This window comes from Geotrypetes seraphini, chromosome 1 (genome assembly GCF_902459505.1).
Source record: "Geotrypetes seraphini chromosome 1, aGeoSer1.1, whole genome shotgun sequence".
NCBI classification, from domain to species: Eukaryota; Metazoa; Chordata; class Amphibia; order Gymnophiona; family Dermophiidae; genus Geotrypetes; species Geotrypetes seraphini.
In genome coordinates, this window is record NC_047084.1 from 353,323,364 (window position 1) to 353,345,874 (window position 22,511).

The window sequence follows — 22,511 nt, forward strand, 5'->3', positions numbered from 1 at the left end:
TGACAGTGTGTAGGAGATTCTTAAGAGAGTGGAGTTGGAGGACCTAGTCTGGAGGAGGCAAGGAGGTAAAGGAGTTATCCTAGGACAAGCAGACAGCATATTCTCACATGTGGATGATGTCATCCACAAAGCCCAGAACGGATAGTGAAAAGTGACACTTAAGAGTTCATAAGCTTTTAGACTGCCCATACCATGCGAGCACAAGTGCTCGCATGGTTTGGGCAGTGTGGTGTGGAGTGTGTGGTGTGTGTGGTACAGTGGTTGGATCTACAGCCTCAGCACCCTGGGGTTGTGGGTTCAAACCCCGCACTGCTCCTTGTGACCCTGGGCAAGTCACTTAATCCTCCATAGCTCCAGGTACGTTAGATAGATTGTGAGCCCACCGGGACAGAGAGGGAAAATGCTTGAGTACCTGATTGTAAAAACCGCTTAGATAATCTTGATAGGCGGTATATAAAATCCTAATAAACTTGAAACTTGAAACTTTCCGCCCAACGAGAGCTCGCAGTACCTCAGTTCTTCGTTTTCCGTGGAGCAAAGAAGTTGTGTTTTCTAGTTCTACGTTGCTTTCCCTCAGCATGACCACTTGTGAAATATATTTTCACAACTTTTTTTTTTCTTGAAGTTTAGTTTGTTCATATTTCTTTCTTTTCTTTAGTTTAAAAAAAAAAATTCTTATTTTGACTTGTTGTTTTTTTTCCTCAGTCCTCTGTGAGGTCTGGGGTCTCGTTTTGGGCAGCGTTGTTTCTTTCAAAATTGAGATTAATTTAGCCACTCAAGTTTTCCTGTCCATATCGAAGACTTTGAGCAGGTTTAAAAAGTGCTGTTGGTGTCAATGGCATATTTCCAACACCAACCCGCACAACTGGTGTATCCAGTGTTTAGGGCTTGAACATCAGGTAGACTCCTGTATTTTTTGTTCTACCCTTCAGAAGCAGGCATTAAAGATTCAGCTTCAGCAGGAAAAGATTTTCGGTTCACTTGGAGAGGAAAAGTCTCAGTCCTCAGTATCGACAGTGCCTGTATCGACATCGGCATTAAACATCCCTGCCTCTGGTAAGCCTGCTAAGAAGCCGACCACTTCCCAGCCAACTTCACAGGCCTCTTTAGCATCAAATCCCTTGATGCAGGCCCAGCCTCGACACTGGCGTTGTTCAGTACAGGTGGTGTCTCCTATGAGGCGTGCATCCTCTTCGAGGTCTCCTACCCCTAGATACCCTGCTGCACCATTGATACCCACTCAGTTTCAAGTATTGGTGCAGGATATTCAATCCAAGGTCAATGGCTTTCTGCGCAGAGAGACTGGAGACACGTTCTAGCTAATCTCTATGCTAGTGTCTATACTGACCTAATCCTACCAGCCCAACCCAAGCATAACTCTCACAGGCCACAAGGTACTACTTTGGAGTCTGCTTCTAAATGTCACTGTGCTTCACATTGACATTCCTCAAGTCATCATCGACATTCGCCTTTGGAGCATCATTCTGCATCTTCAAGGCATCAAAGCTCTTGTTCCTGGCACCGGCAATCCTCTTCATCAGAACATCAGTCAATATCGAGGCATCGACGTCCTTCATCTGCATCGAGACATCGAAGATGTTCATCAGGACACCGGAAAGCTTCATCGAAGCAATGTTCTTCATCGAAACGTTAACTTTCTTCTTCTAAGCATCAGTGATCTCTATCTAAATATTCTACTTTGAAGTGTACATCGGCTAGATCATTACATCTTCAGCTTCATATCAGGTTGGTACCGTCATCACAGAGATTCTCCAAATCTAGATCAAGACTCTGATTTGATTTCAGATCACAGTGACTCAGAGTGGGAAAATAATTTACCAGCACCTGAGTCTTATAGAATACCTTCAGAACTGTCTTTACCACCACCTAGGAGAAAATCACCTCCTGAAGGATTCTCTTTCACAAAATACATCAGGTATGGAGCTTCCTGTAAAATTAGAAGCAGACATTGAACCCAGAGCTGAATTGCTGGAGGCATTAGATTTTGATGAGCCCCCCCCCAAAGACTGCCACTTCATAGTCTTTTGAAGGAGTCTCTTCTAAAAAATTGTGAGACTCCACTGTCAGTGACTGGTGCTTCTAGGAAGCTAGACTCTCTATACAGGATTATTTCATGTCCAGGTTTTGATAAACAGCAACTCCAGCATCAGTCATTGCTGGTAGAATTTACCATTAAAAAGTCATCTACTTCCAGAGTCTATGCCAGTGGTTCCCAAACCTGTCCTGGGGGACCCCCAGCCAGTCAGGTTTTCAAGATATCCCTAATGAATATGCATGAGAGAGATTTGCATATAATGGAAGTGACAGGTATGCAAATCTCTCTCATGCATATTCATTAGGGATATCTTGAAAACCTGACTGGCTGAGGGTCCCCCAGGACAGGGTTGGGAACCACTGGTCTATGCCACAGCTCCTCCAGGTCATGAAGGCAGAACTATGGACAAGTTTGATCGTCTAGTATATCAGAACTCAATGCTATCCAACACAGTATTGAACTACAATTTTTTCATGTCATTTTATTTCAAGCAATTAGTGAAAAAGATTTCAATATTTGAGCAGTACATTCCACCAGCTCATCTTCCTGAATTCAAACACATTGCCTTGCTGCAAACCAGGAAGTACATAACTTGCACTGCTTTTGATGCGTTCTAACTGACATCCAGAGCTTCTGCCATGGCCATAGCTATGAGGCAACTGGCCTGGTTGCAAGTCTCTGATATGGGCATCAATCTATAAGACCACTTGGCCAACATTCCTTGTACAGGAGAATAACTTTTTGGAGAGAAGGTAGAGTCTGCCATGCAAAAGCTTACTCAGCATGAGCAGAGTTGGAATACTCTTAACAAAACCAAGAAGTCCCAATCCTCTAAGCATGCTCAGAAGTCATCTTCTTATGCTTATAAGAGATGGCATTCTGCTTCTTCGGCCAAACCACCACCTCAGAAGAGAAAGAGTCAGCAAAAATCCCAGAAGCAACCATCCATGTCTCAAAAACCTGAACAATCTTTTTGACCTGCTTCTAGAGAGCATAGACCATAAAACACCTTTACAGCCTCTTCCTCTTCTCATTGGAGGTCATCTGCAATCTTTTTATCCATGATGGACTCTCATAACCAACGATATGTGGGTCTTAAAAATCATAGAGGAGGGGTATGCTCTTCATTTCAAATCCATTCCTCCAAACTACCCTCCAAGAGAGTCTTCTCTTACATCTCAGCAGACGTCCCTTCTTCTTCAGGAAATAGATGCCATAGAGGAAGTTCTTCCTACCCAGAAAAATCAAGGGCTTTACTCCAGGTATTTTCTAATTCCAAAGAAGACAGGAGATATGCACCCAATTCTCAGCCTCCGAAATCTCAACAAATATCTTGTCAGGGAAAAGTTTTGCATGTTATCTCTGGTAACATTATATCCCCTTCTAGATCAAAACAAATGGCTATGCTCTCTAGACCTCAAAGAAGCTTATACACACATTTCCATTCATCCAGATCACAGGAAGTTTCTTCAATTCCGAATAACTCATCAACATTATCAATACAGGGTTCTTCTTTTCAGCCTGGCATCCTCTCTATGAGTTTTCACAAAATGTCTGGTGGTTGTGGTAGCAACACTTCGAACTTATAGTCTCCAAGTGTTTCCTTATCTAGACGGTTGGCTAATAAAAGCCACATCTCTTCAAGCAGTTTGCCTAGCAACCAAACAGACCATAGATTTTCTTCAACAGCTTGGATTCAAAGTCAACTTTCCAATGTAACACCTCCAGTTCATAAGAGCCATACTAGATACCAATCAGCTACGACCTTATCTTCATCAACAGAGACAAGACAATATCATTCATCTTTGCAATCAAGTCTCCTCTCTGCAGACTCTGCCAGCCAAAAAGATTTATTTATTTATTAAAAAATTTCTATAACATTTAGCACTAAACGGTTTACATAATTTACATACATAAAATTATAAAAAACATAAGACAAACACACAATCCTCAGAGATCATATCTGCAAACTAACACCAAAGCTTATATAAAGAGATCATGAATAATGATGAGAACTATAGTTCATATGGCATCAACAGTCCATTTCACCCCATTCGCTCGCCTATATCTCAGAATGCCACAATGGACTCTAGCCTCTCAGTGGTCTCAAGCCTCCAACCCCTTATCCAAGAAGATTAAGGTCTCTTCACCACTTCAAAAATCTCTTCAGTGGTAGATGAACCCTGTCAATTTTTCCAAGGGTCTCCTTTTTCAGGTTTTTCCAAATCAAAAAGTTCTCACCACATCCATATATGCTTGGGGTGCTCACCTGGACGACCTCAAGATATAAGGTTATTGGAATTCACAAGAAAAATCATTACATATCAACCTTCTAGAATTAAAAGCCATTCAAAATTATTTTTTTATTTATTTAAAATTATTTATAACCTGCCTATCCAGAAATCTAAGCGGGGAATAATAAACACATACATAATCATAATAAAAGTTACAGACAAATACAAAACAACAGAAGGCAACAAAAAAACAGCTCTAACTCACACTGTCACAGACACTGTCTCAATCAAATTCAGTTGTTCTAGTTCGAATGGACAACCAAGTCATGATATATTATATCAACAAAAAAGGTGGTATAAGCACTCTCCTTATTTTTCAAGAAGCCCAAAACATCTGGAATTGGGCGATTCCTCAAAACATGTTTCTAAAGGCTATATATGTACAAGAGAAATAGAATATTCTGGCTGACAAGTTCAGCAGATTCCTCTGGCCACACGAATGGTCTCTCACCTCCAGAGTACTTTATCACATCTTCCAGTTATGGAGAACTCCTCAGATAGGACCTGTTTGCGTCTCCCCTCAATCACGAACTGCCTCAATTGTGCTTCAGACAATACTCTCTACAACATCGCAAGGCAGATGCATTCCATCTGGATTGGACAAACAAATTCCTATATCCATTTCCACCAATCCCTCTCATTCTGAAGACCTTGGTCAAACTCAAGAGAGAATCAGCTACCATGATCCTGATAGCTCTTCGGTGGCCCAGACAACCTTGGTTCTCCCTTCTACTTTAGCTGACTGTCAAGGATCTGATTCCACTACAAATCTTTCTATCTCTTCTCACACACAGTCACAAATTACATTCCAATTTTGCTGTAGTTTCAAAAGATTTTCATTTCTCTGATCCTGTTCAAGCAGGCAATTATTGGTGCTTCCAGAAAAACTTCTACTCAGTAATGCTTTCAACATAAGTGGACACATTTTACCTCCTGGTGTTCTCTTCATCACCAAGAACCGTCATCTTCTTTACTTCTTCCAGTTCTTAATTACCTTCTCCATCTTTCTACTTCTGGACTCAAAACAACTTCAGAGTCCACCTCAGTGCTATTAGTGCTTTCCATTCTCCTGTCAATGATAAACCTTTAGCCACTCATCCTTTAGTTTCCAGGTTTATGAAAGGAGTCTTCAACTCTAAACCTCCTCTGAAACCACCTCCGGTTGTCTGAGATCTTAATATAGTCTTTGCCAAGTTGATGAAACCACCCTTTGAGCCAGTAGTGTCTATCTTCTCATCTTAAGTTCCTCACTTGGAAAGTAGTTTTCATGATTGCTGTTACTTCCGCTTGTCGAGTCAGTGAGCTTCAAGCATTGGTTTCTGACCCACCTTATACAGTATTTCACCATGATAAGGTGGTTCTCAATACTCATCTTAAATTCCTTCCATCTGAATCAATCTATTGTGCTTCCAGTCTTCTTTCCAAAGCCTCATTCTTATCCAGGAGAAGCATCTCTTCATACATTGGACTGTAAGCATGCCTTAGCATATTACCTGCAAAGGACTAAGCTACATAGGACTTCACCTCAACTGTTCATCTCCTTTGATCCCAACAAATTGGGCCAACCTGTCTCCAAGAGAACTATTTCCACATGGCTATGCTCGGGCTGGGTTGCAACTCAAGAGACTTGTTACAGTACACAAAATTCGAGTGATGGCAACTTCAGTGGCTTTTCTACGATCCACTCCCATTGATGAAATTTGCAAAGCAGCCACTTGGTTCTCAATTAACACTTTCACATCTTACTACTGTCTAGAATCCTATTTCAGACAAGATGATCATTTCGGCAAAGCAATATTACAGAATCTATTTTCTTCTTAATGGCCAACTCTCCCTCCATCCCATTTTAGTAAGCTAGAGAGTCCCACATGTGAGAATATGCTGTCTGCTTGTCCTAGGATAATATACCGTAACAGGTGTTATCCGGAGACAGCTGGCAGATATTCTCACATCCCTGGTTTGCTTCTTAGCTTGCTTACATAACTGAGGTACCATGTGCCCTCATTAGGCGGGAAGGCAGTCACACATGCACGGTGTGGGCAGCCTAAAAGCTTATGAACTCTTAAAGTGCCGGTGCATTTTTCACTGTCCATACTGGACTCCGTGGATGACATCACCCACATGTGAGAATATCTGCCTGCTGTCTCCGGTTAACATCTATTATGGTAAGTAACTGTGCTATAAAAGACGTGCTAAGAAAAAACTAGGCTTTTGGTTAGCCTGATCTCCTGCCAGAGCCCAAGTACTGAGGAAGACTCCTGGAAGTATCAGCAGTCTGCGGAGTGAGGATCCAAGTGGGATAGCCAGAGTGCTAAACTGAAGATTATAATTAGGCTTGATGGGGAAGAAGTGGCCCCAGGCTTAGGGTTATCAGACATCCGTGAAAACCTGGACATGTCCTCTTTTTAGAGGACTGTCCAGGTGCCTGGCCAGACTTTCCAAAACGCAGCAGTTGTCCAGGTTTTGGAAAGCTCTGGTCATGTGTGGAGGGTCTCTGAGCTTGCACAGGTGATGTGTCCATGCATGCTCGGAGGCCCCCAGACACAGCCTGGAGGTCAAGAATAATGAGATGAGGTTTTGTGGGGGGCGAAGCTTGGAGCAAAATGGGGCAGGGCCGAAGGTGGAGTAGGGCTCGGGGCAGAATGGAGTGGGCCAAAGGTGGAATGAGGCATGGCCGACGGGTGGAATGGGGTGGGGTCAGGCATCTGGGATTGCGCCGAGATAAATATAGTAACCCTACCCAGGCTGAGGAGAGAGGGTGAGCCATGAGAGGCTCACCATGAGAGAAATCAAGGGGATCTTGCACCCTAGGACTGCTGCAAGGAGGAAACAGAGAAAGATACTATAGATACCAATTTCAGAAGAAAAAAGAAAGGACTCTGCTTACAGAAGAGCCTATGCTAAGGATTTCAGCTTGGTGGGGAAGAAGTGGACTCGGGCTGAGGAATGAGGGTGATAACGGAGCGGCTCACCACAGGTACAAAAAGGATTTGTTGTGAAGAAATTGGAAACACAAAGAGATTGATATAAAGCCTGGATGAACTAAACATAATCACTAATACTGACTGGATCGCTGTTGGCCGATTCTCTGGCTAATTGTGGAAGAGCGATCGATGTACCAAAAAGATTGCATGCAAATGATTTACACGGAGGATCACTGTAATCTCCATCTCATCTGATTGATCAGTGTGAGAGTGACTCTCAGACATGCGCAGCTGAGAGGCAGGGGAAGCCCCGAATGAAGCCTCCTGCCACTCAGATGTTTGGGGCAGGAAACCTTTTATTCTTTTTTAATGGACAGATAGTGTACGTGGTTACTTACGCACAATATCTGCCCCATATCCAGGGCCGCCATCAGGGCAGTACTACCAGTCCTGCATTCAGGGGCCCGGAGGTGACAGGGGGCCCGGGCTCCCCCAGGGTCCTAGGCAGTGTTCCCTCTAAGGCAGCGGTCTCAAACACGCGGCCCGCGTGTGGCTCTCCAGGTTTTATTTGCGGCCCGTGATCTGGAGGCGATCATTCTCTTCCTTTTGGAGCAGCAGCCGGCTCATTCGTTCAAAGCCGCGGGTTGGCGGCTCCTTGGGCTATCCACTCCTGCATCGGAAGCCTCTCTGACGTCACACCATCAGAGAGGCTTCAGACACAGGCGCAGATCTCGCAAGGAGCCGCCACCCGCGGCTTTGAATGGAATGAGCCGGCCAGACACGCTGCTGCACCAGTGGCGTACCAAGGGGGGGGGGGCGGTCAACTGTTCTCCTTAGCGTGCGGCTCGTCTAGAGCAATGGTGCCCAACCTGCTTCCCTTCCCTTCTCACTGCTGCCATCGGGGATCAGGCCGGCACCGTATCTTTGATCTCCCTGCTTCTCTTCCCTGCTGGGCCGACCAACTCTCATGGTGGCCAGACGTCAATTCTGACGTCGAGAGGACGTTCTGGCTAGCCAATCGCTGCCTGGCTGCCCGGAACATCCTTTCCGACGTTAGAATTGACATCGGGCGGCGAGAGTTGATCGGCCCCGTGCAGAAGAGAAGCAGGGAGATTTCGGCCTGTTTCCGATTGCGGCAGCGGCAGCAGCCTATTCCGCGGTGGTGTGGCATGGGGGAGGCAGGAAGGAAGAAAGAAAGAAGGTGTGTGGGGGGGAGGACAGGGAGCCAGAATAAAAAAGCATAAAATGGGGCACGGAGGAAGGAAGGAAGAAAGAAAGAAGGGGGGGGACAGGGAACCAGAAACAAAGCAAAAAAATGGGGCACAGAATCAGAGAAAGACAGACATAGAGAAAGAAAGAAAAAGTTGGGGGAGGGAATGAGTCTGGAGGAGAGGAAGCATACAGGAGGCTGAAAGAAGGGAAGAAATATTGGATGCACAGTCAGAAGAATAAAGTGCAACCAGATGAAATTACCAAACAAAGGTAGGAAAATTATTTTATTTTCAATTTAGTAATCAAAATGTGTCTGAATTTATATATGCTGTCTATATTTTGCACTATGGCCCCCTTTTACTAAATCGCAATAGTGTTTTTTAGTGCAGGGAGCCTATGAGCGTAGAGAGCAGCACTGGGCATTTAGCGCAGTTCCCTGCGCTAAAAACTGCTATTGTGGTTTAATAAAAAGGATGGGGGGTATATTTGTCTATTTTTGTATGGTTGTTACTGAGGTGACAATGCATAGAGTCATCTGCCTTGACCTTTTTGAAAAAACCCAGAATAGGAATGATAATTAACATTTTCTCAGCGTATAGTGTGCTTTGTGTTTTTTAATTTTATTTTTGGTAGATCATTTTGACTTGGTCATTTTAAAGTAGCTCGCAAGCCCAAAAAGTTTGGGCATCTCTGAGCTAGAGCGTTGAAACTGTGTATTTCTATTTTATCCCCCCTTTTACAAAACTGTGGAGCATTTTTTAGCGCCAGCCGTGGTGGTAGCAGCTCTGATGCTCAGAATTCGATGAGCGTCAGGGCTGTTACCACCGTGGCTAAAATCCACACTACAGTTTTGTAAAAGGGGGAGGGGTTCGTTTGTGATGACATATTCCTTACTAGGCGAAGGTGTTTTCTGTGTTCTGTGTGTTTGAAAGACATGGTTTTCTGTTAGGATTGATGATGTAGGATTGATCTGTGCTGGTCTGGCATGTTTAGTTTCACAATGGGTGTATTGATGTACTGCTCACTGCAATATGTAAGATGCTGCCTTTTCCTAGGTACTCATGTGTGACGTGTGGTTTGTTACTAAAAATCATGTTTTTCTTACAGATGGGGGGGGGAGTGCCAAAAAATGATGGGCCCCGGTTGTTACATATGCTAGGTACGCCACTGTATGTAAAGATACCAGAAAGCTGGCGTAGCAAAGACTTTAAGTAAATTGTTATTCTTCTAAGTTTTGAGTATTTAACCCTCCCACAATCTCACGGGCACTCGTTTCAAGTTTCAAGTTTATTGAGATTTTGATTTAAACGCAATATCAAATATTTTCAATGCGTATAACAAAAATAAATTTGGGGAAATAAATAAAACCATTTGAACAATAAACATACAAACATATCCATAGATGATTAAAAATATATAAGGAGTACAAGGATAAACTACATTTGTTTAAAAATGCGTCCTCCGTGCCTGTTCATAAATTTGTGGAGTATGTAACTTGTCGCTCATGCATATTTTTTTTTGCACACACCTCATCAATCCTTAGAGGAAACATTGGTCCTAGGCCACCATAGCACAAATTCCTATATTATGCTTCTGCTGTGCACAACAATAACAATAAACACTGCTGTCATACTTTTTTTTGTCCCCTGCCGATTTCCTGATAGCACCCCCCGGACAAAAGGGGGGGGGAAGGTGTGCGTGTGGGGGGCCCAATAGGATTGCTCAGTAAGGGGCCCAGAAATTTCTGATGGCAGCCCTGCCCATATCTCCCCGACGTCCCAGCACTGGGAATCAACCAATCCCCCCACTCCCACAGCAGCGAAAATGGCAAGAGGGATGCCCACACCCTCCTGCCATGTCATCCCCCCTCCCGAGAGAAAATTTGCAGGAGGGATGCCCACTCCCTCCTGCCAAAGGAGCCCCTCAAACCCTCCCCCTTTCTCCCCAAAAATAACAGAGCCCCCTTACTCTCCTCCCTTCCTCATGAAATAAAAAAGGCAGGAGGGATGTCCACTCCCTTTTGCCACCGTATGCTCCCCTGAACCCCCCCTCACACCTCGAACCACCCCCCTTCCATATCTTTGGTACATGTTGAGAGCTGGAGGGAAGCACAATTCCTCCAGCTCTAAGGCCCGCCCGTCAAAAATGATGGGTCTTCCCCATTGGTGCTTTATACGGCATTGGTGCTGTACCACAGGGTTCTAGATGTAATCCGGGAAGGGTACAAAATCGAATTCTAGGTCTCCCTGCCAGACTGCTTTCTAATGTTTCCAGCCGGCCAGAAAGAGCCCTCAAAGTTCAGGCTACAGTGAAAAGGATACTGGCTCTTTGGATATAGAGCCAGTCCCATATACTTCATTGTGCCAAAAAGGCTCAAACGATTGCAGACTGATTCTAGATCTCAAGTCAGTCAATGCAGCTCTGAAGATACGGCAGTTCTGCATGGAGACACTTAGGCTTCAGTCAGATCAAGAGAGGCAAGTAATTCCCTCGGCACCACTGCCACTATGTCAATCATCACATTCCAGTTTTCCCAGCCCATAGGAAGTATTTGCGGTTTCATGTACTGGAGCAGTATTTTCAGTTTTCTGTGCTCCCCTTTAGACTCACCACAGCACCTTATCGCACCTTTACCAAGGTGATGGTAGTGGTAGCATCACACCTCTGCAAAGCTGGGATTCAGGTGCATCCATGTTTGAACGATTGGCTCATCATAGCTCCGTCCATGATGGAAGGTGAGCTGGCAGTTTTGAGAGTGGAGCAACACCTCCAGTACTTGGGCTGCATAGTCACCTTCAAGAAGAGTCAGCTAGAACCGACTCAGCACCTGGAGTATCTGGGAGTCTTGTCTGACAGCCTTGGGCCAAGTGTTTTTTATAGAGCCACGCAGATTGAAGCTTCAGAAGCTGATTTCGGAGTTATTACAGAGGCTGTCTCCCACGGTGTGGCATTATCTGCAAGTCCTGTGGTCGGAGTGCACATGAGACCTCTCCAAGGCTCTCTTCTTCCTCACTGGTCCCCTCAGTCTGACTCACTACAACAACCACTCCCCTGACTATCTACAGTGAAGAGCAGCCTGCGATGGTGGCTATGGTCAGCTGCCCTTTCCAGGGGTATGCCTTCTCCCCCTGGGAGATACTAATGACTGAGGCCAGCCTTTACAGTTGGGGGGGTTACTGTGATGGATTCTCAGTCCAGGAGTGTTGGACTTCGACACAGCATAAGTGGTCAATAAATCGCCTGCAACTGAGAGCCATCTGACTAGCAATTCAGGTGTTTCAGAAGTCTCTAGAAGACAAAGCAGTCAGTCTTCTTGAACATGCGACAGTAGTATCATATGTCAACAGGCAAGAAGGCATCAGAAGCGTCCTGTTGCACCTAGAAGCTTAACTCCTTCCAATGGACAGAAGCTCACTTTCAGGCTCTCTTGGCCATACACGTAGCAGGAGTGGAAAATGGGCAGACTGACTTTCTCAGTTGGCAAACTCTCGACTCATGGTTAGCAGATAGGAAGCAGAGGGTTGGAGTGAAGGGCCACTACTCGAACTGGAGGAGGGTCACAAGTGAAGTTTCGCAGGGGTGGGTGCTTGGAGCGCTGCTGTTCAATAAATGATCTAGAAACTGGGATGAAGTGCGAAATAATAAAATTCGCAGATGACACCAAACTATTTAATGGGGCTAGGAGTAAAGAGGATTACGAAGATTTACAAAGGGATCTGAGCAAGCTAGGGGAGTGGGTGTCGAGATGGCAGATGAAGTTTAATGTAGAGAAATGTAAAGTCTTGCATGTAGGGAACAGAAACCCGAGGTACAGCTACACGATGGGAGGGCTGTTACTGAGTGAGAGTACCCAAGAAAGTCTCTATCATATCCCCTCTAAGTCTCCTCTTCTCCAGGGAAAAGAGACCCAGTTTCTCCAATCTCTCAGCGTATGAAAGGTTTTCCATCCCCTTTATCAGACGCGTCGCTCTCCTCTGAACCCTCTCGAGTAACGCCATGTCCTTCTTAAGGTACGGCGACCAATATTGGACGCAGTACTCCAGATGCGGACGCACCATGGCCCGATACAATGGCAGGATAACTTATTTCGTTCTGGTTGTAATACCCTTCTTGATTATGCCTAGCATTCTGTTTGCCTTCTTAGCAGCCGCTGCACACTGTGTCGTTGGCTTCATTGTCATGTCCACCATTACCCCCAAGTCCCTTTCTTGGGTACTCTCATTTAATAACATCCCTCCCATCGTATAGTTGTACCTCAGGTTTCTGTTTCCCACATGTAATACTTTACATTTCTCAACGTTGAACTTCATCTGCCATCTCGTCGCCCATTCCCCTAGTTTGTTCAAGTCCCTTTGCAATTCTTCGCAGTCCTCTTTAGTCCGAGCTCCACTAAATAGTTTGGTGTTGTCTGCAAATATTATTATTTCGCACTTCGTCCCTGTTTCTAGATCATTTATGAATATATTAAATAGCAGCGGCCTGAGCACCGAGCCTTGCAGGACCCTACTCGGGACCCTCCTCCAATCCGAGTAGTGGCCCTTCACTCCTACCCTCTGTTTCCTACCCACCAACCCGTGGAGCCCTTGTGGCAGCAGCAGCAGCATTAGAAGGAAGTGGGTATCCTCCTGCTGTTCTTCAATTTTGAGGGTGTAGGGGTCTGGGTGACTGAGGCAGGAGGGAGTGGGCATCCCTCCTGCCGATATTCAGTTTAGAGGTATGGGGATTGGTGGTTCACAGGGGGCATGGGTTTGCAATGGGGCCACGGTGGCAGAAGGAAGTGGGCATTCCCCTTGATATTTAATTTAGAGGTACATGGGGTTTAGGGGGATTAGATTCACAGCGGGGCCCTTGTGCCAGCAGCAGCAGTAGGAGGAAGTGAGCATTGCTCCTGCTGTTCTTCAGTTTCAAGGTGTAAGGGTCTGGGTGGCTGAGACAGAAGAGAGTGGGCATCCCCCTGGCAATCTTCAATTTAGAGATACGGGAGGTTTGGGAGTTCACAAGGGTGTTGGGAGTTCAAGGCAGGACCTGGCAGCAGCAGCATGAGGGAATGGGAATCCTTCCTGCTGAGCTACAATTTCAGGGAGAGAGGGGTCCGTGTGCCTGAGGCAGGATGAAGTTTGCTTCCATCCTACCAATTTTTTTAAAGTTGGGGTTATGGGCTGTCATTGGGGAGATTCTGGCACAACTTTATTTTTATTATTATTTTAATGGGGACGGATATTGTGCGTATGTAACACATGCCCAACTTCTATGCCCATTAAAAATTTTAAAAAGCTGCTGTTCGGGGTGCTTTTTTAACATTATCAGAACTTCTAGACCTATTGGAGATTTCAGAGCATTAAAAACTGGTGTTTCATTTTATGCATCATGTGGGCATCGATCTAAGTGCTCACTTTAATATTGATGAGCTCATTGTAATGTATTTACATATGATTATTGGAGGCTGCTACAAACCATGGAAAAAGACCATGATTGGGAGTGAAGATGGCGGCAGTGTAGTGTGTGAGTAAACCCGGTCTCCACACTACCAAGGAGAAAAATTGGCTAATTACCCCACCGAGAGCGGATTTAGGTGGCGCTGGAGTGAAGTGGAGCTTCTGTCTCTTTTTACAGAACTCTCGTCAACTTGAAGAAACTGCAAAAAGGACTGCTGTTCCTGGGACGGCTTTCGGCAGCTTGGACGGGACAGGAGGTGTGCAGGAGCGAAGGCGGAGTCTGCTTTTCCAGAGCATTGGGGTCCCATGTGAGCGGTGCAAAGAGCAAGCTGGTGCTGACTCTGGATTGTGGCGGACCCCTTTCGGTGAGAGTCGTTGCGGCTGACAGTCTCTTCCAGGTCAGGAGGAGTACAGGAGAAGGAGCGAAGGCGGGGCTGAATTCTGGGAGCAATAGGGCTCTACACACGAGCGGCCCGGAGAAGGAGTGGGTGATTGTTTGAGAGTCTGCTAGACCTTCATTTTAGCGGTGCCCCACTGAGGCTTTGGAGTACTCTCCTTCCCAACCTCTATCATGTTAAGGACCAGTGTGATGGAGAACAGATGGAGGGGAAGATATGGTTTGAGCCTTGAAGGGCTGAAGACACAGAATCAAGGCTTGAGCTCTGGAGATAAGACGGACCCGAGGAGGTGATCAGCTAAACTTGGTAAGATTGTGGCTGAGGACTTTTAATAGAGATTTTTTGATGGGTATGCTGATAAAGGCTTGAAGGTAAAATAACAGTCCTTGCATTTTTAATAAAGCTTCAATACCATACTGGGTTTAAAAAGTAAGGAAAGCAAAGAACTGATTTAATTTGGGGGGAAAAAAAAGAATTTGGTGTAAGTGACTCTAGTGGTATTGAAAAAGTAGACCTGACCTTAAAGTGTTTGCCTATCGTGCTGAAAGTGTGATAGAAAAGCCAGTTTTGGAATAAAGTTCAAAACAAGAAGGAGAGACGACAACTATACTAGAAAGAGAAACGCTAGAGACTTTAGAATCTCCTCCAGCAGACTCAGCACCAGCTAGCAAGGGGATCTACAACAATAGATGGCCGACATCAAATTATCATTAGCAGTATTCACATCTGATATCAAAGTTAATATTGATGGCCTACATAAAAAAATGGACGAAATGAGTCAGAGCTTACAAGAGTTTGAAGAGCGGGTAATCTCTCATGAGCAAGAGATAACAAAATACAACAACATTGTAAACAAATAGACTATCAATAGAAGAGTTACTTCTCAGTCGAAGATGGCGAGAACAGGTCAAGGCGAAATAATCTGAGATTTTGTGGGATCCCTGAAACGGAAGAGTTTAAACATCCAACAACCTTAATACAGCCTATTTGTCATAAATTTATACAAACAGAAAACCCAGATGCAGAACTTCCAGTTATAGAATTTGAACGGATACATCGAGCTCTGGGCCCACATAAACCGGAGAGGCCAAGGGATATTATAGCATGCTTCTTAAAATATCCTCAGAAGGAGAGAGTGCTACAAGCAGCTTGGAAAATTGGCCATTTGATGTGGAATAACGTAAAAGTGGAATTGTTTACAGATATATCTTCCGTAACTCTGAAATGACGTCAAGAGTGCCGTGAAGTAACTGGATGTTTGCAGAAAAATAATATTCGTTATAAATGGCACTACCCATTTGGGATCTCCTTTATGCTAGAAGGCAAACAGTAAAAAGTTGCATCAGCACAAGAAGCCCAACAGCTACTTGTACAAGCTAAACTTTGGATTACATAGGGAGAACTACAGCAAAAAGAGCCACTACAACCTCCATCCACGGGACAGCCAAGTCGGCATAGAGTAGAACATAAAAAGAGATTACAGAGACAATGAGAAAAATTATCAATTTTAATAATTTTATTAGACAGACTTTTAGTTATAATAAAGATAAGTTTTTGCAAAAGGGGTAGAATTCAAAAATGTTGGAGAACTGGATCAGGGTTAACTTTCTTTAACTCTGATATCTGGAAGTGAATCTGGCATTTGGTCTCATAGACTGGTGGTTGGATTTGGATCCAGGGTTAGATGACGAGAGAGATTTGGAAAGGGAAGGGTGAGGGGATGGTGGGTGAAAAGGGAAGGGGATGAGGGTAAGTTAGTTTTTGTTTGTGAATGGTGGGAGGGGGACAGTGGGGGGGGATAAGGAGACCTGGGTAAAAAATTATAAGATTTGTAAGGCTAGGAAAGTTAGGAAAATTGAAACGGATATTGAGAATGTATGGAAGTAAGATAAGATTAGGAAGTCTAAATGTGAATGGACTTAATAAACCCCAAAAACGACAGTTGCTTCTAAATGAGATGAAAAGGTTGAAATACAATATATGTTATGTACAAGAAACTCATCTACAAAAATTGGGGGAAAATATGATCCATTTTAAAGATTATCCATTGAGAATTTGAGCCTCAAACAAAAAAGAGAAAAAGAAAACAGGAGTGGGGATACTATTTGATAAAACGTTGAAAGCTCTGGCAAAGGCTGAATGGAGGGATGATGGAGGGAGATGGATTATTTGGATAGGAGAATTGAATGGTAAAAAGGTGACTCTGGCTAATCTTTATGCTCCTAATCTCAATCACGGAAAAAGTTTTGGAAGATCTTCTGAGTATAATTTTAAAAACCCAGAAAGGGTTATTAATTGGAGGAGATTTTAATTTGATTTCAGACCCTCGCTGGGACACTACGAGCACTAAAAGTGATAGAACTAAAAAAGATAGGAAACAATTAAAAAATTTCCTGGAAGTATTAAACTTAGTCGATGGATGGCGGAGAATACATATACTGGGTAGAGACTATACCTATTACTCTCCCCCACATAAAGCATATTCCTGTATTGATATGTTTTGGTTGGATAAATCCTTAGGCGGTAAATTATTAGATGCAAAAATAAAGGAAACCAGTTGTGCTGACCATGCCCCAATATGGGTGGATATAATATGGGGACATATTAAAATAGGGACACGATATTGGAAATTAAACGATACTTTGCTAAAAGATCCTAAGGTAGTTCTGAAAATAGAACAATCTATTGGGAATTTTTTGGATAATAATAACACTGAAAACTATTCACCTTTAACGATATGGGAATCATTAAAATCTGTTTTAAGGGGAGAGCTGATCTCTATAGCTTCTTATGAGAAAAAGAACCGAGAAAAGGAAGAAAAAAGACTAAAAGAAGAACTGATAGGACTAGTAATACAGCATAAGAAGGGCTTAGGTGGGGAACAGATTATGATGCAAATAAAAGAAATTCGCATGACCCTAGGAAAAATGGAAGATGAAGCTATTCAATTTAATTTACAACGCCTCAGACTTAAACATTATGGGGCTCATAATTAAAAAAAAACAAACATCTAAAAAGTGGCCTAAATGGATACTTGGACGATCAAAAAGCCTGATCGTCCAAGTACCCATAATCAAAGCTGGTTTTAGACGTATCTAAAACCAACTTAGGCCTTTCCCCTGCCTCTAAACGCACAGAGAGAAAAGAGGCGTTTTTAGAGGCGGGGAAAGGGCAGGGGGTGGGCCGACCTAGACCTAGGCGTACAACAGGTATAACCAAAGATTTTGACAGGTTGCCTAGTTGGCACTTATACGTTTTGACTTAGACCAAGTCAAAACAGGTATAAGTGCCGAAAACTGGGCTGCTGAGCTGATCTCTGCAGCTCAGCGGCCCCAGCAACCTGACTATCGCTGCACGAGAGATGGCTCATCTCTCCTGCCGTGATGATGATTGCCCACCTCCTCCAAACCGCGGCACTTCGGGGTGAGCATTGGGGCTGGGCATCTCCCCTGCTGGCGATGCTCACCCCGAAGTGCCACAGTTCAGAGGGGGTGGGCGATCATCATCGTGGCAGGAGAGATGAGCCATCTCTCCTGCAGCAATAAGCCCTTCCTCCTACAACAATCGGGCAAGAGGGAGCCCATGCCCTCCTGCCTGGAGGCACCCTCACCCCCCCACCGGCCGATTCCGATGGGGCTAGTCCGACGATGGTCCGACGATCCCCAACCCCCTCCCCCCCGCCGATTCCGATGGGGTCAGGAAGGAGCCCAAGCCCTCCTGGCCCAATAACACTCCCTACCCCCATCCCCACTAAAATATGACACCCCCCCGCTGACCCGCCCAACCCCCCTACCTTTAAATCGTTGGTCAGACGGACGGGTGCCAAGCCCGTCCATCCAACAGGCCAGCCATCCATTGAATGGCTGGCTTTAGGGCCTGACTGGCCCAGGCAGCTCAAATCCCAGCCACAGGCGGGGTCTGAGACGCCTGGGCAAACTGGAATAGGCCAAGTAGGCTTAGGTCCCTCCTGTGGGCAGGGCCTTAGGCACATGGGCCCAACCCGGCCCATATGCCTTTGGCCCCGCCCACAGGGGAGACAGGCAGGCCTTTGGGGGTTAGATGCAGGCAGGCCTTCAGGTCAGATGCAGGCGACTACCCACACAGATTAGGTCGCTAGACCCACTCATGACCTTCCACAGAGCAGTAAAGACCTTCCTCTTCCACCAATTGGGCCATTAAAAACTGCCTCCTCAATATACTTCTAGTACTCTTCGCTATGACAAGTCTGGTCTCTAAAATAAGTTCTGTTATTGTCTACTGTAACCTATTTGTTGTCATGACTAGTCTGTTTTCAAATGATTGTGAATGTCTACTTGTAACCCGTTCTGAGCTTCTGGGAGAATGGGATAGAAATCGAAATAAATAAATAAATAATACTAATTTTACAGGCTAATATTTCTAACTGATTGGTCATTTTGGAATCCAATAGTTCAAATTCAAATCCTTCCTTAAAAACAACTGCTAATCCTCCCCCTCTTCTCCATCTCTCTCCCTAACTCTAAATATACTTCAAAAAACATCCACCCCATACATGGATCTTCTAGCCTGCCAACTCTCATGCTCCACACTAAAAGGTTCTCTAAACTGCATGCTCTGCTACATAACACCGGGAAGCTGGACCACAGTAAGGCCTGAACTTGAAGACTTCATATACCAAAACTCACTAACAGCAGCCTACAACCTAATCCTAGGATATCTAAACCTACACCTTGAAGACCAATCATCCAAACAAGTAGATAACTTTCTTTTATTTCTTGATGTCTTATCATTCCAGATTTTAGACCCACAAACCACTCATGAGAAAGGTCACCAACTTGACATCGCAGCCTTCATGACCCATCAACCATCTCTATTAGAAATTCATACAACTAATGGAATATGGTCCCGATCCCTCTGGTCAGACCACTACATATACTCCTTCAACATCAACTGGACCAAAAACAAAACCACACCAAAATCCAAAAAAATAACCTACACCTCACGCATACACATGGAGCCAATCTAATTTTGGAATAAAATAGACGAAACAATACAGGAATGCAACCCCAAGGAATGAATTAAGGCTTCCCAAATAGCTGAAGTTTGAAAAATAATTCGTGAAAAGTTGGGCATGTCCAAGGTTAGTGCAAGATGGAATCCAAGAATGCTGACACCATGTCAGAAGGCCACAAGGCTCCAGTGCTGTCAGGAGAACTTGGAGATGCTCTGTGAAGACCAAGTGAATTTTTTTCATTGTTTAGTGACTGGAGATGAGACTTGGGTCTATCACAGAGATCCTGAGTCTAAAATGGAGTCAATGCAGTGAAAGCACAAATCATCCTCAACCACAAAAAAGTTCAAGACAGAAAAATCTGCAGGCAAAGTCATGGCAACTGTCTTCTGGGATGATGAAGGACTTTTGCTTCTGGAGTATATTCCACACAAGACAACCATAACTGGGGAGAGTTACGCCAACACAGCAATTGCTTTGTGGGAGTCAATCGAGGAGAAAAGACGAGGAAAACTCACAGTAGGCATGCTGCTTCTTCATGACAATGCGCCAGTGCACATGTCACGACAATCACAGGCTGTTATCCAAGAATGTAGGTTTGAGCAGTAGAACCATCCACCCTACAGTCCTCAGATTATTTCCTGTTCCAAGTTTTGAAGAAATCTTTCCATGGACAGTGGTTTGCAAGTGATTTTCATGTGGTTTCAAGTGGTCTTTCCATGGTCAGTGGTTTTCAAGACATCAAGGAAGCTGTGATGTCCTGGTTTGAAGGTCAAACAGAAGAATTCTTTTCAAATGAGTTAGTTATTGCAGGAAAAGTGAATGAAGTGTATGGAGCTATCAGGGGACTACTGTATATTGAAAACTAAAACATAAATTTTTTGAAAACTTTTTTCTTTCCTACTGAGGTAGATAAATTATTGAACGCCCCTTATATTTTTTTATATTGTTTTAGTTTGTAGTGTCAGCACTTCCACTACATCTGGAGCACATTTTCTTGATATCACCCATAATTATAATTTTGGTATATTGTATACATATACTGCCTGATTTTAAAGTGATTTAAACGTAAGGAAAGGCTCCTGCCCATTTAGATTGCCTGTGGCTGTCTAACTGCTGTTATTCAGTGACAGTTAACTAACCAGCTAATGCCACTGGATGTTGACACAAAACGGCCATGGATGAAATGGGCAGATCAGGGGCAGTACTAGGGGACATGCAATAAAGCTACTAAGTAGTAAATTTAAAACAAACTGGAGAAAATATCTCCTCACTGAGCATGCAATTAAAATCTGGGATTTGTTGCCAGAGAAATGACAAAAGCTGTTAGCTTAGCAGGGTTTAAAAAAAGGTTTGGCTAACTTCCTAAAAGAAAGTCCAAAATCCATTATTAAGATGTACTTCAGAAAATCCACTGCTTATTTCTAGGATAAGCAGTATAAAATCTTTGGGATTTTGCCAGGTACTTGTGACCTGGGTTAGCTACTGTTGGAAATAGGATATTGGGCTTGATGGACATTCAGAGTGTCCCAGTATGGCAAATCTTATGTTCTTATTACTTGAGGAAGAGCTGGCAGTTATGCGAGTGCTGATAATAATAGTCAATGCTGACACCTGCATAGCTGTCCTAAATTTGGTCAATTAGCTATATAGTTACCAGTACTGAATATCAGCCAACACCCCATAAAAGAAAAAAATGCCCTGTATTCCTTCTAGTCCTCCCGCCCAGTTACCCTACTGGACTACCAGGGAATTTAGGTAGGCCCAGGGAGCCTGTTCTGGGAGGGGGGTGGGTAGGAGAAGATCTTTGACTCATCATGGGAATGGGAGGGGTCTAGCCTTGCAGGGGGGGAAATGAGAAGAAATACAGGGCATTTTTTTTATTTTATGTGGGTCTCAGCTGATATTCAGCCAAGGCCCACATTATTGTCTTATATGGGCCCTGACTGAATATTGGCTGGAACTCACATCAGCTCCGGTGGCCAACATCACTGCATTTAGCCCTGGATATTCAGTGATTCAGTGTCATTGCTCAGACATAGTTTGACACCAGTGACCAGGAAGTGACTTAAGAGGGAGAGCTGAGGTCAGCATGAGCAGCAGGTTGGAGATGCTACTTGCCATGGTGAAGAATTAGAGGTAGGGGGGAAGGGAAGGCAAATGTGCAGTGGGGGAGGGGCAGGGAAGTACTGGGGTCAGAGAGAAGTGCTGGGGCCCCCACCAAAATGGTGCCCAGGGTGGTCTGCCCTCCCCCTCCTTCCCCCCTTACTATGCCACTGTCTGGAACTGAATATAGCTGGTGATAGTCACTGACTGCTACCAGTTGAACACTGGCTGGATAAATGTTAACATTTGCAGCTTTACTGTTTGCTTTGAAAGATCAAATAATGTTCATCAATATTTATCTTCCTTTACCACTATTTTCAGGATCAACTTCACTGTTTGGAAAGCAGGAGAAGTGTTTAAAGAAGATAAAGGACCAGGAGCAGATGCTTATGGAATAATGCAGCTGTGGATGCCATTTCAACAATTGTCAGCTACAATGATCAATTAAACTCTGTTCTGCAAACTTTTACGGAACATAATGTCATCACTATACTTCTTTCCATTAACTGCACAAAATACAAAATTATCTTCTTTGCTACTAGGGGACCCCTTTCATATTGTAAATTGTCATGCCAGCACAATTTTCCATTCACAGGTAGTCCAGAAATAAAATGTCCAGCAGTGTACGTGTAGTATTTCTGTACTTGAATTTTCAACTGAGGAAGTCTTTGGAAAGAGCAGTCACGCATAAGACAGCAGAAGAATATGGTTTATAATAGCCGCATTAAGCTGCTACCATTTGTAGAATAATGAATGAAGGCCTGTGTAAAATTTGATAAAAACTGATTGTGTTGATCATTAGTCATAACATGGATGTTTTTGTAATCATAAGTGAAAAGTTACAACTTTTTTTTTTTTTACAAAAAAAACCAAACAAACCGGAGCCAGTGGGGATCAGCCTCTTGCTAACTGCCACCAGTGCTAAACCCAGAAATTCAGTACTGGGCTTGAATTTCCAGGTTTACAGAGCCGGCTAATGCATAACTGGTTAAATGCAATATCCAGCACGTAACTGGCTATGGGTTACCACATAAAGACAGGATTGACTTTTAGGGGGGATCCTAGTTATGCAGTTAACCTGGTCATTTAAGTGCTT

The 22,511-nt window shown here is 44.1% G+C and overlaps 1 protein-coding gene across 21 annotated transcripts in view; it reads left to right on the plus strand.

Annotated features, from left to right (window-relative positions):
- CCDC158 (coiled-coil domain containing 158) overlaps nt 1-22,169 on the plus strand; it is a 1,147,529-nt gene extending 1,125,360 nt beyond the window's left edge. For 20 of the 21 annotated variants that reach the window (XM_033914104.1, XM_033914130.1, XM_033914150.1 and 17 more), the window contains one exon: nt 21,737-22,169. In XM_033914104.1, the coding sequence (XP_033769995.1) occupies nt 21,737-21,813 (77 nt within the window). In that variant the 3' untranslated portion in view covers nt 21,814-22,169. The remainder of the gene's footprint in view (nt 1-21,736) is intronic. The other variant, XR_004536446.1, reaches the window with a different exon arrangement.
- The last annotated feature ends 342 nt before the right edge of the window (nt 22,170-22,511 follow it).